Source organism: Passer domesticus, chromosome 32 (assembly GCF_036417665.1).
Source record: "Passer domesticus isolate bPasDom1 chromosome 32, bPasDom1.hap1, whole genome shotgun sequence".
Taxonomy (NCBI): domain Eukaryota; kingdom Metazoa; phylum Chordata; class Aves; order Passeriformes; family Passeridae; genus Passer; species Passer domesticus.
In genome coordinates this window covers 2,940,947-2,958,406 of record NC_087505.1, presented here as the reverse complement: position 1 = coordinate 2,958,406, position 17,460 = coordinate 2,940,947, and the positions used below count along the sequence as shown (strand labels likewise).

At 55.0% G+C, this 17,460-nt stretch overlaps 1 protein-coding gene, 1 long non-coding RNA gene and 1 other non-coding gene across 5 annotated transcripts; all 3 read left to right on the top strand.

Moving 5' to 3' along the window:
- Positions 1–14: 14 nt before the first annotated feature.
- On the top strand, positions 15–8,393 carry LOC135288160 (uncharacterized). Of its 3 annotated transcripts, none has more exons than XR_010351429.1 (2): positions 15–580; positions 6,354–8,393. It is a non-coding gene; the product is annotated as an uncharacterized LOC135288160 (long non-coding RNA). The 3 variants fall into 3 exon arrangements; XR_010351431.1 differs by having other exon boundaries at positions 15–668; XR_010351430.1 differs by lacking the exon at positions 15–580 and adding an exon at positions 675–4,537.
- On the top strand, positions 4,456–4,529 carry TRNAR-UCU (transfer RNA arginine (anticodon UCU)). Its single transcript has one exon. It is a non-coding gene; the product is annotated as a tRNA-Arg (tRNA).
- A 1,437-nt stretch (positions 8,394–9,830) lies between the features above and the next one.
- Positions 9,831–17,134, top strand: GLMP (glycosylated lysosomal membrane protein). Its single transcript, XM_064401487.1, has 6 exons — positions 9,831–9,959; positions 10,804–11,061; positions 11,266–11,448; positions 12,389–12,607; positions 15,679–15,956; positions 16,831–17,134. Exons 1-6 carry the CDS (start codon positions 9,891–9,893, stop codon positions 16,997–16,999), a joined length of 1,176 nt encoding a protein of 391 aa, XP_064257557.1. The 5' UTR covers positions 9,831–9,890; the 3' UTR covers positions 17,000–17,134.
- The last annotated feature ends 326 nt before the right edge of the window (positions 17,135–17,460 follow it).

Below are 17,460 nucleotides of genomic sequence, written 5' to 3'. Positions count from 1 at the left end.
CCGGGCCGGCGCCGTCCCCATGGAAACCCGGCGGGGCCCGGCGGAAAGGGCCGGGCGGCGGCACAAAGGAGCGGGGCGGGACGGGCACGGCCGGGCCTGGGGCTCCTGCTCCGGGAACAACAGCGGGGAGCACCGGGAACTGCGGAGAGCAACCCGGCAAAACACCGGCAAACAACACCGGGGAACTGCGGGGAGCAACCCGGCAAAACACCGGCAAACAACTCCGGGGAACAACCCCGCAAAACAGCGGGAAACAACACCGGGGAACGCGGGGTAACAACCCCGGGAACACCGAGAAGCACCGGGAAACAACCCCGGGAAGCCCTGGGGACACCGAGGAGCCCCGGGAACACCGGGAACCAAGCCCGGGAAGCACCGTGAGCACCGTGAGCCAGTCCCGGGAGCGCCGTGAAGCAGCCCCGGGAGCACGGTGAAGCCCCGGGAGCGCCGTGAAGCAGCCCCGGGAGCACGGTGAAGCCCCGGGAACACCGAGAAGCAGCCCCGGGAACACCGAGGAACACCCGGAGCCCCGTGCAGCAGCCCCGGAGCAGCGAGCGGCGGCGCCGGGCCAGCCCTGAGGGTGAGGCGCGGCCTGCGCGGGACGGGCCGTGAAGGGAACGGGAAAAGCGCCCGCGTGAGGGGAGTTCAGTAAAGAAAACTTCGGAAAAGTGAGACGCTGAGGGGAGGAGATGGCGGCGGTGGGAAGGGAGGGTTTTCCAGCGCCTGAAGGGGCTCCGAGAGCGCTGGAGAGGGAGTTTGGAGAAGGTGTGGGACAAAGGGCACGGGTTTAAAATGGAGGAGGGGAGGTTTGGGGATTTTGCGAAGAAATTCCTCCCCGTGAGGGCGGAGAGGGCTTGGCACGAGTTATTCCAGGGATGCCTCATCTCTGCAAGTGTCCAGGGCTGGGCTGGACGGGGCTTGGAGCAACTTGGGGTCATGGAAGGTGTCCCTGGCCAGGGGGGATCCCTTCCCGCCCAGAGGATCACCCTGGATCATTTCCACCCCAAAGGGTGATCCTGGATCCCTTCCCACCCAGAGGATCATTTCCAAGCCAAAGGATGATCCTGGATCCCTTCCCACCCTGGGCTGTAGGAGTTGCAGGGGGTAGGACGGTCGGGACAGACGGGGATGAGAGATCTCTGAATCCAGGTCGTGGGATTTGTGGTTTATTGCAGGGGCCCTGCTTGGATGTGCCAGCTGCAGCTCGGAGCAGGCCCCAAAGAGAGAGAGGGAATGAGAGAGCAAGGAAGAGTAAAGAGAATGAATGCAAGAGCGTGGTAAAGAGAGAATGTGCGAATGGTTCCCGTTACAATACAATAAATCTTCTGTGTTGAATATTCTAATTCTCACTAACCAATCTAATACAAGATACAAATCTTACAGCATTTACATACAGCCTCTAAGAATCATTACATTACCATACTGTGTCACATTTTAAACCCTAAAAACGACTCTTTGGACCCTTTCTGCCAAGCTAGTAGGGTGTGCTCTGACCCTTGGACCTGTCTGCAAGCAGCGGGTATTGTTCCATCAAAGGGAGATTACCTTCAGCCAGCCATTCCATTGTTCTCCAGTTGTTCAGTAACTAAGGTATCTCAAAGCTTGCTTTCATTTCAATCTTGCTCATAGGTTCCATATTCTCAAAATCTTTTGCCAGTCAATCATATTTATAAGGCTTTCCCGTTTCATCTTCCCCAGCACTGGATCCCTTCCCACCAAAGGATGATACTGCATCTTGTCCCACCCAAAGGATCACTCTGGATCCTTCCCACTCAAAGGGTGATCCTGGATCCCTTCCCACCCAAGGCATCAACCTGGATCCCTTCCCACCCAAACCATTCCTTAATTCTATAATCAAGGCCCGTTTAGAATTTTCCAGTTTGTGCCTGAGATCCAACATTATCTCCAGGAACATCAGCACCTCTCTCCACTCCTTTTATCCCTGATGGTTTTTGCTTCAGCCTGGGATGCAAAAATACCTTTCTGTAGGGACTTTCTGTAGGGATTTTCTGTAGGGACTTTCTGTAGGGATTTTCTGTTGCTGTTTCTTTCAGTGTACAAAGGATTTCTGGATTTCCCAACACTGGTGATGCTGCCCTGGAGCAGCTTCAGGTGATACGGATCTAAAAGCTCCATCAGTCATCAAATTGCTCAGAGTTTTGTCTTCCCAAAGGCCTTTCCCAGCTGTTTATGAGGTGGTAAATTCTCTGGGTTCACCCTGGGCCACTGCATCCTTGCTCCTGGCTCATTAGAAATTTAGGAAAAAATAAGAATATACCTATTGTAAGGATTTTTGGGAGAGTCTGCATCATCACACAGGTTGTAAGTGGATTTTTGGCCTCAAGTCACACAGCTTAGTGGCTCCTGGAGAGGGTTTTATTGGGGAATTGGGTGCTTGCATTTATAGTTTGTATCATATATATAATATAATAAATATAATTATATATTATATTTATAATATATTTATATTTAGTGTAAAACCTTTCTCTGGATACCACAAAGCGGTCCACTCTGTAGGCATTTCTGTGCTGCTCCCTCCCATCTCTGCTTGCCAATTTTGTCAATCTCCAGGGAGCAGAGGAACATTTGGGAGCTCAGGGAAGACTGAAGGAAGGTACAGAAACACCTGGCAGGTGCCCCAGGCCTCCAGAGCTGCGTGTTGGGATGAAGATGAGGAGGAGGATGAGGCTTTGCTGGCAGTGCTGCTGCTCCTCTGACAGAAATGTGGCATTTTCATCAGCTCAGACTCCTTGTCATTTCCCGAGTTTGGTGCAATTAGGGCTGAGGGGAGCTCCAGGCAGGAGGAATTCCTTCAAACCTCTGATTCCAGGGACGTGGCTGCCCAGAGAGCCACAGCCATTCTTCTGAGAGTTTCTGCTGTTTCATTCATCAGCTCCAGATTTTCTGCTTGCTGCTCACTTCAAAGCAGGCACTCTTGAGGTGCAGCCTCCCAAAATCATATTGAAAGCTGGTGTCTTCATCCCCCAGGAGGAGCACACAGTCTTCCAGGGCTGTGGGAGATTTTTCTCATCCTTTAGAGCTTTTTTCCTGTGACATTTTTAAACACAGCCTTTGGTCACTCTGCAGATGGGTGTTTTCTAGGCTTTTGAGTTTTCTCCAGGTCCCAGTGTGATCACAGTTGGTTCACAGAGGGATTTATTTCAAGGATTATCAATTCACTGGGTTATCTTTTGCAGCAGGAAGGGTTTTTCTTTTAGAAGTTCAACCCCTGCCTTCTTTCCCACCACTCCAAAGTGAATTTTACTGTCAAGAACACCGTAAAGCTTTCCTTGAGTAAAAGGATCACCAAATCCTTTGGGTTTGCATTAGGTGTGCTGAGGTTGTCAGTGCTGTGCCTCTTCTCTTCAGCACCATACAACTTCACAGCTCACTTTGGGCAGAGTCAGGTCTTTTCCAGCCCTCGAGGGACGCAGGGATTTGGCACAGAATGGGATTTTAGCCGTGAGCACAGAGGTGCCCCAGCCTGAGGCAGGAAGGACAGGCACTGAGGAAAGCAGGGATGCAGCAGGAGCTTGACCACACTTGGTGTGATCTTCACCATCTAAACACGGGTGTTTGGAGGGATTTATCCTCAGTTTTGAGGTCCTGGTTCCACTGGGGGGTGAATTCCTCTTTATTCCTGCTCTGGGTTTTCTCCACCAGGAAGAGCTGCCTGAGCTTCAGCTCACACTGACCTCAAGTCAAAAGCTCCCTGTCTCAGGGAATTCCTCTTCTTGGATTGCACTTAACATCTCCCCTTGCACAGGAATCGAGGGTGTGTTTGGGAGAGAACAACAGCCTGAGATTTGTTCCATTCAGGCATTCCAAATGTGCTGTTCCCAGCTTGAAATTCGTTCCTTTCCGGGATTCCAAATTCCCAGCGGCGACTCGCTGCCAGAGTTTGATCCATTGTTAATAGGTCAGTGGCTGTAAATGGACCTTTCCTGTTGTTTTGACATTTGTCTTCAATTTTCCCCCAATGTTTCTTCATTAAACCCCTGACTGACAGCTTGCTGAAAGGAAACCCACGGTAGCTGCTTTCCCTTTCACTCCTCTGCTCAAACCTCGTTTTTCCACGCCGACAAGCAGAGCTCCCCTCACCGCTGAGCTAAATCCTCTTTCATCTTTATCCCTTGCCTTCTGCAGCGAGGAGAGGATGCTGTGATGCTGCTGGGATGCAGCGAGGAGCTCTGCTCCAGGATTTAGCTCTGCCCAGAGCGCCGGGGATGCTGCGGAAAGGTTGCCAGAGAGGCGGATACCAGCCTGCATCCAGCTTTTTGCTGCATCCCTGCTGCCGAGCCAGATATGGATCATCCCTGGGATTATTCCTGCCTGTCCCTGCGCAGGGAGGGGACTCTGGAGGTGCTGCTGTGCCAGGGGGGTGTCGATGGGCGCCGGACCCTGCGGGCGCTGTGGATTTTTCAGTTCTGGAGCCGACGCTCCCCTCACGGTGAGGTCTCTGTGGCGCAATGGACGAGCGCGCTGGACTTCTAATCCAGAGGTTCCGGGTTCGAGTCCCGGCAGAGATGATCTCCAGGCAGGTGTCTCTTTTATTTTAGGTCTGTTTCCCTCTGAGATGATCTCCAGGTGAGTGTCTCTTGTATTTTAGGTCTGTTTCCCTCAGAGATGCTCTCCAGGCGGGTGTCTCTTTTATTTTAGGTCTATTTCCCTCAGAGATGCTCTCCAGGCAGGTGTCTCTTTTCTCTTAGTGCCATTTCCCTCAGAGATGCTCTCCAGGCAGGTGTCTCTTTTATTTTAGGGCCATTTCCCTCAGAGATGCTCTCCAGGCAGTTGTCTCTTTTATTTTAGGTCCATTTCCCTCAGAGATGATCTCCAGGCAGGTGTCTCTTTTATTTTAGTGCCATTTCCCTCCCAGGTCCCGATCCCTTATGTTTATAACACCCCCGAGGGTTTGCATGGGGAGGGAATCACTTTTCCTGGCACAGCTGATGGATGTAACATCCCTGTGCTCCCTTCTCCAGGCATTTCTCCTCCATCATCTCCCCCTTCCCTTGTTCCCCTTGGCTTCTCCTCCAAGCAGGTGTTTTAACCCCACATGTCCCCCCAGCACTGTCCCATTTTTGATTCCTTCTTCCTAAGGGATGTTCTGCCCTTTCCAGTAGGGCCCAGCTGGAGGGAAGCGGGTCAGAACCTTCAGGTGGCATTTCCTGTGATGAATGGGGTCATTTTGTCACATGTGTGGCCAAAGAAATGTAGGTTTCTGATCTGAGTGTCCACCTTGGTAAATTTGGGTAACTCAGTGCTCCCTGCCTGGACCTTTGTACTCTGAAATGGTTTTGAACTGCAAGAGGGCAGGGTTAGATGGGATATTGGGAAGAAATTGTTCCTTGTGAGGGCAACGAGGCCCTGGCACAGATGATTCCATGGCTGCACCATCCCTGGAAGTGTCCACAGCCAGGTTGGATGGGGTTTGGAGCACCCTGGGATGGTGGAAGGTGACCCTGCCATGGCAGGGGTGGCACTGGACATGTTTAAGGTCCCTCCCAACCCGAACCATTCCATGACTCCAAGCTCTCTGCACACCTGCCAATCCCAGGATGCTCTCCTTGACTGGATTTCTGGTCTCCAGAGGAAAACCAGTCCATCTCCAGCTTTGGGCTTGGCTTGTTTGTTTTTCTCCTTGTTGTATCTGTGCAAATGCTGGAGCTCAGCCTGTTTGGGAAAACCAGGCCCTGGTGGTGCTGGAAGTTCTGCCCCCATGTTCATCCTGGGAAAATTGTCATTTCCAAAATTGTCATTGCCATTTCCATCACCTCCAGGGGAAAAAGCCAGAAGATTATTCTGAAAAATTTAAAATATGTGGGCAGTGAGTGAGACACACCCAAAGGGAAATTTGGTAGGAATGGGGAGAGAAAGAGCAGATTCTGCAGAGATCACTCCTGCCATCAGCAAATGGAGAATGAAATATCTTCATTTGCATTTTGGGGACAGAGGCAGCAATAAAACTGATTCCAGCTCAGCTGTGGTTCCTCTGGGGAGGGGTTGGAGCTCCTTTTCCCCAGCCATGAGTGTGGAAGAGCTCAGGAGCAGATCCAGGTGTGTTCTCCTGTGTCTGGGAACCCCAGAGTGCCAGAACCTTCAGGTTCAGGGACACCTTGGGTTCAGAGACCCCTGTGACCCCCAAATTCAGGCACCAGAGTTGTCCCTGCTTGTCTGGGACGAGCTCTGTTCATCACCTCACCTGTGTGAGGAGGACACAGAGCTCCCAGTCTCTCTCAGCTGCACTTTTTTGGTCTCCCTTGGCTTCTTTTGCAGCTCCTTTTTGGCTTTTCCAGATTTTCCATGGGTTCCATAATCTTCCCAAGCCTTCAGCTCCCCTTTTATCTCACCAGGTCACCCTCAGCTGTGCTGCCCACGAGGTGAGGAGGTGTGAGGATCCCTGTCCTCCCTGCAAGAGGAGAAATTCTCACTTGGAAAGGAAAAAAAAATCAGCCAAACCTGCTGGGGAAGGTGAGGAAAATTGAGGAATTAGGACATAAACACTGAATTACACCTGAGTTACACCTGTCCTGTCACTGCTGCAGCATGTTCTTCCTGGGTTTTTGGCAATGACCACTTGTGCAAATGCAGTTAAAAATCAGTTCACTGCTAATTATCCCACACTCGGAATCAGAATCAGGAAGATTTTGCTTTCTACCCCAGAACATTCCAAATTCCCAACAAAAAGGATGTTTGGGATGCCCTACACTGAAGAGGGAACATTCATGGAATCTCATATTTACCCCTCCAGACCTCAGGTAGTATCAGATGGATGGGATTCCCAGGAATGAATCCCCATCTGGAGGGAATTTGGGAATTTGTCTCTGAGATCCCCAAATGTCACCCTGTGAGGCCAAACAAAATTCTGGAATGATCCCATGGCCACCCTAGAACTGACAGAAATGGTGGAATGTTCCTCTGGTAACCCTAGAGCCAACAAAAATGGTAAAACGCTCTTCTGGAAATTGTAGAACTGAAAAAAAAAAAAGGTGAAATTCTCCTCTGGTATCTCTAGAACCAACCAAAAAAAAATTGAATGCTCCCCTGGCAACTCTAGAACTGGCAAAAAGGGTGGAATTCTACCACAGCAACCTTGGAATTTAAAAAAAAAATATTAAATACTCCCATGGCAACCCTAGAACTGACAGAAATGGTGGAATGCTTCCCCTGGAAATCCTAGAACCAATAAAAAGGGTGGAATGCCCCTCTGGCAACTCCAGAACTGGCAAAAAGGGTGGAATTCTACCATGGCAACCCTAGAAACAAATAAAACCAGTGGGATGATCCCATGGCAACCCTAGGACCAACAAAAACAATGGAATAATCCCATGGCAACCCTAGAACTGGCAAAAATGGTGGAATTCTCCTCTGGTAACCCTAGAATTTAAAAAGAAGATTATTAAATGCTCCCCTGGGAGCCCCAGAACCAACAGAAACAGTGGGATGATCCCATGGCAACCCTAGAACTGACAAAAATGGTGGAATTCTCCTCTAGAAATCCTAGAGCCAACAAAAATGGTGGAATGATCCTTTGGTGACCCCAGAACCCACCGAAATGGTAAAATACTCCTCTGGAACCCAAGAACTGAAAAAAAAATTGTGGAACTCTCCTCTGGTATCTCTAGAACCAGCAAAAAAAGTGGAATGGTCTACTGGAAATCCTAGAACTGACAGAAAGGGTGGAATGTTCCTCTGGAAATCCTAGAGCAAACAAAAATGGTGGAATGGTCCTGTGGTGACCCTAGAACCTACAGAAATGGTGGAATGCTCTTCTGGAAATCCTAGAACTAACAAAAATGGTGGAATTATCCTCTGGCAACCCTAGAGTTTAAAAAAAATTATTAAATGTTCCTCTGGAAACCCTAGAGCCAACAAAAGTGGTGGATTGATCCCGTGGTGACCCTAGAACTGGCAAAGATGGTGGAATGTTCCTCTGGAAATCCTAAACCCAACAAAACCAATGGAATGCTTGTTTGACAACCCTAGAACCAAGAAAAACTCTGGAATGTTCCCCTGCCGTCCCTAAAATCAACAAAAACTCTGGAATGTTCCCCTGCCATCCCTAAAACCAACCAAAAATGGTGGAATCCTCCCCTGGAATCTCCGTTCCCAGGAGCTCTGGGTGTTCCTCCTGCCCCATGGACAATAAAACCCGGCAGGTTGGACACCTCTGCCTCCCCCCATTCACCACCCACCCCAAACTGGGGCTGTGACATGGGGGGACACTTTGTGCCCCTGATCCTCCAGGAATTTTTAACCCTTGTGGCTTCCCAGAGCCACCCCAGATCCAGCAGGGATCAGGGTGGAGGAGGTGTTGGGCTCCCCCAGGAGCTCCCAGGGGTTGGGGTTCAGTTTATTTAGGTTTATCCCTAAATAAATTTATCATTTCTGGATGATTGTTTATGGTGGGGGGACAAAACCCCCCAGGCTGGGGGCTCTGAGGGGTCTGTGCCCACACCAGGAGCCTTGGGGAGCCCAAGGATGGGGGCTGCACTTCAGGGGGCAACAAAAACATGGGCAGGGTGGGGGTCTTTGGTGTCCTGGGGTGGGGTCTCTCTGGGATTTGGGGGTTTCCAGAGTATGGGGCAGTGAAGGTAGGGTGGTCTCTGGATGTTGGGGTGGTCTGGGGGGTCTCTGGAGCCCTGGGGAATGGGGTGAGGGAGTTTCCTGAAGGAGGGGGGTCTCCACTGCCCTCCTGGGGGATGGAAGTGGGGGTTTCTGTTGAGGGTGGGGGTCTCTGAGGGTCTCCAGAGTATGGGGCAGTGACAGTGAGGGGTCTCTGGAGTGTGGGGTGCTCCAGAGGCCACGGCTGAGGCTTCAGAGACCCCAAGGGTTCAGAAGCTCCACGCGGTGAAGTGGGGTCTGCCTTGTCCTGCTGGATTGACGTGGGGGTCTGTGCTGGAAGGGATGATGAAGGAGGGGGGTCTCCACTGCCCTGACAGTGGAGTGGGGGTCTCCTCTCCATGGGATGATGGACATGGGGGGATCTGTGCTGGATGGGATGATGGCCATGAGGGGTTTCCACTCAATGGGATGATGGCCATGGGGGGGTCTCCACTCCACGGGATGATGGACATGGGGGTCTCTGCTGGATGGGATGATGAAGATGGGGGGTCTCCACTGCCCTGACGGTAAAGTGGGGGTCTCCATGGGATGATGAACTTGGGGAGTCTCAGGTGCCCTGGGGGAGGGAGATGAGGGTCTCTGCTGGATGGGATGATGGCCATGGGGGGGTCTCTGCCGCCCAGACTCGGGAGGGGCTCAGCGCACACGGGGCAGAAGCCGAGCGGCAAACCCCGAGCGGTTCCTGAATCCATCCGCATCCCGCACACACCGCCGCTCCCGAGGGCTCCTGCACCGCGCGGGGCGGTACCGGGGCGGTGCCGGGGCCGTTCCGGGCCGGTCCCTGGGCGGTACCGGGGCCGTTCCTGGGCGGTCCCAGAGCGATTCCTGGGCGGCACCGGGGCCGTTCCGAGGCGGTCCCCGGGCCGTTCCGAGGCGGTTCCGGGGCGGTCCCTGGGCAGTACCGGGGCGGTCCCCGGGCCGTTCCGAGGCGGTTCCGGGGCGGTCCCTGGGCAGTACCGGGGCGGTCCCCGGGCCGTTCCGAGGCGGTTCCGGGGCGGTCCCTGGGCAGTACCGGGGCGGTGCCCGGGCCGTTCCTGGGCGGTCCCGGGGCAGTGCCGGGGCGGTCCCCGGGCCGTTCCGAGGCGGTTCCGGGGCGGTCCCTGGGCAGTACCGGGGCGGTGCCCGGGCCGTTCCTGGGCGGTCCCGGGGCAGTGCCGGGGCGGTGCCCGGGCCGTTCCGAGGCGGTTCCGGGGCGGTCCCTGGGCAGTACCGGGGCGGTCCCCGGGCCGTTCCGGGGCGGGGCCGTGGCCGGGGCCGGTCGCGCCATGGCCGCCGCTGCGGGGCTGGCGCTGCTGGCGCTGCTGGCGGCGGCCGGGGCCGAGCGGGGCCGGAAGGTGAGCGGGGCCGGGGGTACCGGGGCTGCCGGGGGTACCGGGGGTACCGGGGCCGGGTGCGGAGCTCGGAGCTCGTCCCGCGTTGCGGCGGTGGCTGAGCCCCCCGTGTCCCCTCCTGGGGATCTCGGGATGCCCAGCCGGGACACGGGGCTCACCCAGAGCGGGTGGCACAGGGACATCCAGGGGGGTGGGGTGGGACACTCCGTGCTCGCCCAGGGCGGCTCTGCCACATTCAAAGTAAAGAAGTTCTTGCTCATGTTGAGGGGAAACTTCTGGGATAGTCTGTGGGATAGAAACTCTTGGGATGGTTTGTGGGATAGAAACTCTTGGGATGGTTTGTGGGATAGAAACTTTTGGGATGGTTTGTGTTCTCGGGGGATGCTGTCCGGAGAGGGGCTGGGCTGGACCCCCCAGTCTCGCTGAGGCCCAGCTTTGAGGGGTTTGGGGGGAAAAGGGGCTCCCACGTGGGGCTGGAGCTGAAGCAGCCCTCGCTGTGTCCTGGGTGACCCGGCCCTGCCACCCCCTGTCCTGCAGGGACATGTCCCAGGGCCACCCGTGTCTGTCCCTCGTCTCCCCTGTGTCCTAATGCAGTGGGACCAGCATGGCCGTGGGATGGGGCTGTGGGATGGGAAAGGAAGGGGCTGTGAGGTGGGAAGGGGCTGTGGAAGGGAGGGCCATTAGAAGGGAAGCAGCTCAAAGCTGTGAAATGCTGACCGAGTTGTTGAGCAACACCAGGGCTGCAGAGTCACGGGAGCAGAGGCAGCTGCAATGTCCCATCCTCCCGGCACACTGGGATTGTCCTCCAGGGCTCAGAGCCACCCCCAGCCCTGTCCCTGCCCCGCAGGTGTCCATGGAGTACAACCCTGGCTGGAACAGCTCCTCTGTGAACCTGCTGCACGTGCGGGCAGTGGGGCCTGAGGACACCCTGCACTACGTGTGGAGCAGCATCGGGGCCCCTTCTGTGCTCCTGGTGGCCACGCAGAGCCCCAGCAGTGCCCTGAGGGTCAACTGGACCCAGCTGCTGTCACCCAGTCCTGCCGGAGCCATCTGGATCGACCCTCCTGACAGCGTGGTCTATTCCACAGCCGTGGTCTTCACCAAGGTACTGCTGGCAAGGGGCTGCTCTGGGGGTGCAGAGGGTCCCTGAGCAGCTTCCCAGCTCCAGGGAAATCCCCTCCATTCCCATTCCCATCCAGGGAAGTGTCTGAGCTGTTGGCTGAGGCAGCTCTGCCTCAAGTGGATCACGGATCTGCCTCAAGTGGATCCTGCTGGTGCTCCCAGCCCCTCTCCCCTCCCTTCCCTGCAGCTGTTCGAGTTCAGCGAGGCCAAACCTGGAGGAGAGCTCTTCTACCCCACCTACGACCTGTCAGAGTTCTCCTGGGACAGCCTCAACCACACCCTGAACCACACGGCGCTGACGGCCGAGCTCAGCGGGGTCCCGGCCACCGACCCCAGCGGCACCTTCTCCAACGGCAGCCTGGCATTCCGGGTGTGCCCGGGGGCTGGGGGCGTGGGCCGGGGGCGTGGGCAGGGGCTGGGGGCATGGGCAGGGGGCTGGGGGCATGGGCAGGGTCTGGGGGCATGGGCTGGGGCTGGGGACACGTCCAGGGGGCTGGGGACACGTCCAGGGGGCTGGGGACATGGGCTGGGGCTGGGGGCATGGGCAGGTGCTGGCGGCATGGGCAAGGGGCTGGGGACATGGGCAGGGTCTGGGGACATGGGCAGGGGGCTGGGGACATGGGCAAGGGGCTAGGGACATGGGCAGGGGCTGGGGACATGGGCAGGGGTCTGGGGACATGGGCAGGGGGCTGGGGACATGGGCAAGGGGCTAGGGACATGGGCAGGGTCTGGGGACATGGGCAGGGGGCTGGGGACATGGGCTGGGGGCATAGGCAGGGGTCTGGGGGCATGGGCAAGGGGCTAGGGACATGGGCTGAGGGCATGGGCAGGGGGCTGGGGATATGTCCAGGGGGCTGGGGACACGTCCAGGTGGCTGGGGACACATCCAGGGGACAGAGAGCACGTCCAGGGGGCATGGATCTTGTCCAGGGGACAGGAAACATGTCCAGGGGGCATGTCCAGCGCAAAGAGAACTTGTCCAGGGGGCAGAGAGCACGTCCAGGGGGCAGGGGACGCATCCAGGGGACAGAGAGCACATCCAGGGGGCATGGATCTTGTCCAGGGGACAGGAAACATGTCCAGGGGGCACGTCCAGCGCAAAGAGAACTTGTCCAGGGGCAGAGAGCACGTCCAGGGGGCAGGGGACACATCCAGGGGGCAGAGAGCACATCCAGGTGACAGGAGCTGTCCCTCTGACCTGTGTCTCTCACTGTCCCTCTGTCCTTCACTGTCCCTCTCCCTTGTGTCCCTCACTGTCCCCTGTCCATTGCTGTCCCTCTCTGTCCCTCGCTGTCGCCGTGCCCCCGCAGGTGACAGCCTACGAGGCCGCGGGCCGTGCCGGGGCGCTGCCCAGGCTGCTGCACACGGCAGACAGCTCGCAGCTGCAGTTCCTGCTGGCCGGGGTGACGCCGCGGGGGAACGGCTCCCGCTTCCTGCTGCAGCTGGCCACCGTGGAGCCCGCGGGGGCCGCGCGGCGGCTGCAGCGCGACAGCTCCATCGACGACGAGTACACCCCCAGCATCTTCCAGGTCAGCCAGAATGGGCCCCAGTCACTTAACTGATCAATTAACCAGTCTATTCAGTGATACTAGTCTGTCCAATACATTGATCTTAGATAGATTAATATAAATTGATAGAATATCTAATATGCTGTGATACATCGGCGACGAGTACACCCCCAGCATCTTCCAGGTGAGCCCGGCTGCCCCCAGTCAATTAACTGATCAATTAACCAGTCTATTCAGTGATATTAGTCTGTCCAATAGATTGATCTTAGATAGATGAATATAAATTAATAGAATATCTAATATGCTGCGATCCATGACAATGAGTACACCCCCAGCATCTTCCGGGTGAGCCAGGGCAGCCCTCAGTTAGTTAACTGATTGATTAATTAACCAGTCTATTCAGTGATATTAGTCTGTCCAATAGATTGATCTTAGACTAATATCAATTAATAGAATATCTAATATGCTGTGGTCCATTAACGATGAGTACACCCCCAGCATCTTCCAGGTCAGCCAGAATGGGCCCCAGTCAATTCACTGATCAATTAATCAGTCCATTCAGTCATATTAGTCTGTCCAATACATTGATCTTAGAGAGACTAATATAAATCTAATATGCTGCGATCCATGACAACAAGTACACCCCCAGCATCTTCCAGGTGAGCCAGGGCAGCCCTCAGTTAGTTAACTGATTGATTAATTAACCAGTCTATTCAGTGATATTAGTCTGTCCAATAGATTGATCTTAGATAGACTAATATCAATTAATAGAATATCTAATATGCTGTGGTCCATCAACGATGAGTACACCCCCAGCATCTTCCAGGTGAGCCAGAATGGGCCCCAGTCAATTAACTGATCCATTAATCAGTCTGTTCAGTGATATTAGTCTGTCCAATAGATTGATCTTAGATAGATGAATATAAATTGATAGAATATCAATATGCTGTGATCCATGACAACGAGTACACCCCCAGCATCTTCCAGGTGAGCCAGGGCAGCCCTCAGTCAATTAACTGATCAATTAATCAGTCTATTCAGTGATATTAGTATATCCAATGGATTGGCATTAGATTAATATCAATTGATAGAATATCTAATATGCTGTGATCCATCAACGATGAGTACACCCCCAGCATCTTCCAGGTGAGCCAGGCTGCCCTCAGTCAGTTAATCGATTGATTAATTGATCAATCTGTTCATTGATATAGATCCAACTAATGCAGTTATATTAGATATATAAACATAAATTAATATAATTTATATTAATCTATCTAATATGCTGCACTCCATTGACAACGAGTACACTCCAGCATCTTCCAGGTGAGCCAAGGCGGCGCCCAATCAATTAACTGATTGATCAATTAATCAATCTGTTCATTGGTATTAGTCTAGCTAATAGAGTGATATTAGATAGATTAATATAAATTAATAGAATATCTAATGTGCTGTGGTCCATCAACAACGAGTACACCCCCAGCGTCTTTCAGCTGAGCCAGGGCAGCCCTCAGTCAGTTAACTGATTGATTAATTAGTCTATTCATTGATATTAGTCTGTCCAATAGATTGCTCTTAGATAGATTAGTGTAAATTAATAAAATTTATATTAATCTAGCTAATATCAATCTATTAGATAGATTAATATCCATTAATAGAATTGATATTAATCTATCTAATCATAGATTAATATAAATTAATAGAATTTATAGTAATCTAGCTAATATTAATCTATTAGATTAATATCAATAAATAGAATTTATATTAGTTGATCTAATATCAATCTGTTAGATTAATATCAATAATAGAATTTATATTTATCTAATATCAATCTATGTGATTCATATCAATTAATAGAATTTATATTAATCTATCTAATATCAATCTGTTAGATTAACATCCATTAATAGAATTTATATTAATCCAATCTCAATCTATGAGCTAGATTAGTACCCATTAACAGAATGCACGTGAATCCCTGTGCCCCTGTTCCCCAGGCTGTCCCTGCTGTCCGTGTGTCCCCAGGGGTGACCCCGCTGTCCGTGTGTCCCCAGGGGTGACCCTGCTGCCCGTGTGTCCCCAGGGGTGACCCCACTGTCTGTGTGTCCCCAGGGCTGTCCCTGCTGTCCCTGTGTCCCAGGCTGTCCCTGCTGTCCGTGTGTCCCCAGGGGTGACCCTGCTGTCCGTGTGTCCCCAAGGCTGTCCCTGCTGTCCGTGTGTCCCCAGGCTGACCCTGCTGTCCGTGTGTCCCCAGGGCTGTCCCTGCTGTCCGTGTGTCCCCGGGCTGACCCTGCTGTCCGTGTGTCCCCAGGGCTGTCCCTGCTGTCCGTGTGTCCCCAGGGGTGACCCTGCTGTCCGTGTGTCCCCAGGCTGACCCTTCTGTCCGTGTGTCCCAGGCTGACCCTGCTGTCCGTGTGTCCCAGGCTGACCCTGCTGTCCGTGTGTCCCCAGGGCTGACCCTGCTGTCTGTGTGTCCCCAGGCTGACCCTGCTGTCTGTCTGTCCCCAGGGCTGTCCCTGCTGTCCGTGTGTCCCAGGCTGACCCTGCTGTCCGTGTGTCCCCAGGCTGTCCCTGCTGTCCGTGTGTCCCCAGGGCTGTCCCTGCTGTCCGTGTGTCCCCGGGCTGACCCTGCTGTCCGTGTGTCCCCAGGGCTGTCCCTGCTGTCCGTGTGTCCCCAGGGGTGACCCTGCTGTCCGTGTGTCCCCAGGCTGACCCTTCTGTCCGTGTGTCCCAGGCTGACCCTGCTGTCCGTGTGTCCCAGGCTGACCCTGCTGTCCGTGTGTCCCCAGGGCTGACCCTGCTGTCTGTGTGTCCCCAGGCTGACCCTGCTGTCCGTGTGTCCCAGGCTGACCCTGCTGTCTGTCTGTCCCCAGGGCTGTCCCTGCTGTCCGTGTGTCCCAGGCTGTCCCTGCTGTCCGTGTGTCCCAGGCTGACCCCGCTGTCTGTCTGTCCCCAGGTGCTGTCCCTGCTGTCCGTGTGTCCCAGGCTGTCCCTGCTGTCCGTGTGTCCCAGGCTGACCCTTCTGTCCGTGTGTCCCCAGGCTGACCCTGCTGTCCGTGTGTCCCAGGCTGACCCCGCTGTCTGTCTGTCCCCAGGTGCTGTCCCTGCGCGCAGATTCCCCGAACAGCAGCTCCCCCCTGCCCTTCCTGCAGTGGAAGGCCGTGGCCTACGGCTCGCGGAGCCCGCGGCGCGAGGACAGCATCCAGTGCAGGGCTGGGGAGCTGTCCCTGGCCAACGGGAGCCTGCCCGGGGCCAGCGTGCTCCAGGCCTTCTTTGGGGACAGCTGGGACAGCAGCTGCACCGTCAGCGCCCTCAACGTGTCCTTTGGGGGAGAGGAGGGACAGGTGTACCAGGAGAGGAGGTACCTCAGCTGGTGAGTGGGGCTCCGGGCTCCAGGGAGATGTTCCTGGTCATTAATGATGGGCAGAGGGCTCTGAGGGGAAGCTGCTGGTCACTGGGGATGTGTAGAGGGGTCTGGAGGGTCTAAAAGGATGTTGCTGATCACTAATGAGGTCATAGGGGTCTGAAGGGTCTCAGGGGATGTTGCTGGTCACTAAAGATGTGCTGAAGGGTCTGATAGGATGTTCCTGGTCATTAAAGATGTGCAGAGGGGTCTGAGGGGTCTGGAAGGATGTTCCTTGTCACTAAAGATGTACTGAAGGGTCTGAAGGGGTGCTGCTGGTCATTAACAATGTCCTGAAGGGTTTGAGGGGAAGTTTCTGGTCACTAAAGATGTGCTGAGGGGTCTGAGGAGAAGCTGCTGATCACTGAAGGTGTGCAGAGGGGTCTGGAGGGTCTGAGGGGATGTTCCTGGTCACTGAAGATGTGCAGAGGGGTCTGAGGGGATGTTCCTGGTCACTGAAGATGTGTACAGGGATCTGAGGGGATGCTCCTGGTCACTGGAGATGTGCAGAGGGGTCTGGAGGGTCTGAGGGGATGCTGCTGATCACTGAAGGTGTGCAGAGGGGTCTGGAGGGTCTCAGGAGATGTTCCTGGTCACTGAAGATGTGCAGAGGGGTCTGAGGGGATGTTCCTGGTCACTGACAATGTGCAGTCTGGGGACTGGCAGCTCGCAGGGTTTCTCTGTTCACTAACAGTCTCCATTCCCAAGTCAGAGTTCCCCTGCAGTCCTGCAGCAAAGGCTCCACAGCCGTTCCTTGGAGCCTCATCCTGGCCTGACCCTCTGTGCTGGGCAGTCCCCGGGCTCAGGACAGAGCCCACGGGGTGCTGATGTGTCCTCCCCGCAGGTCGGTGCTGCTGGGCTTTGGGCAGCCCCCCAGGGACACCTTCTCGCCGCTGGTGATCTCCATCACGGCCGTGGCGCTGGGCACGCCGCTGGCCATGCTGCTGCTGGGCAGCTGCCTGCTGCTGCTGGCACAGAGACGGCGCTACTCCGAGTACGAGCCCATCAACTGAGGGGCCGGGAGACCCCCGGGATCCTCCCCTCGGCCCCCGGCTCCTCCCGCTCCCGGCTCCTCCTGCCCGGGATTCCCGGATTCCTTCCCGGGAGTGGCCGTGGCTGCTGCCGCCCCTCTGCGTCCCCTCTGCCCCCCGAGGGGACCCGGGTGACACTTGCAGGTGCCAGCCTCACCCCTGCCTGTGTCCTGCTCCTGCCCGCTGCCACTCCTGCACTCCCTGCCCGGATTTTTCCTGATCCACGCAGCAAAGGGAAGCGATGGGGGGAGTTTGGTCAGGAAAATCCTTCTCCTCCTCTTCTCCTTTTCTCCTTCTCTTCCTCCTCCTCCTCTTCTTCCTCCTCCTCCTTTTCTCCTTCTCTTTCTCCTCTTCTCCTCCTCCTCTTCCTCCCCCAGGGGTACAACCACTGCTGCCAGGGCCTGTCTCCTGCTGCCCCTCCCTGCTGGGACTCAGGGGACACG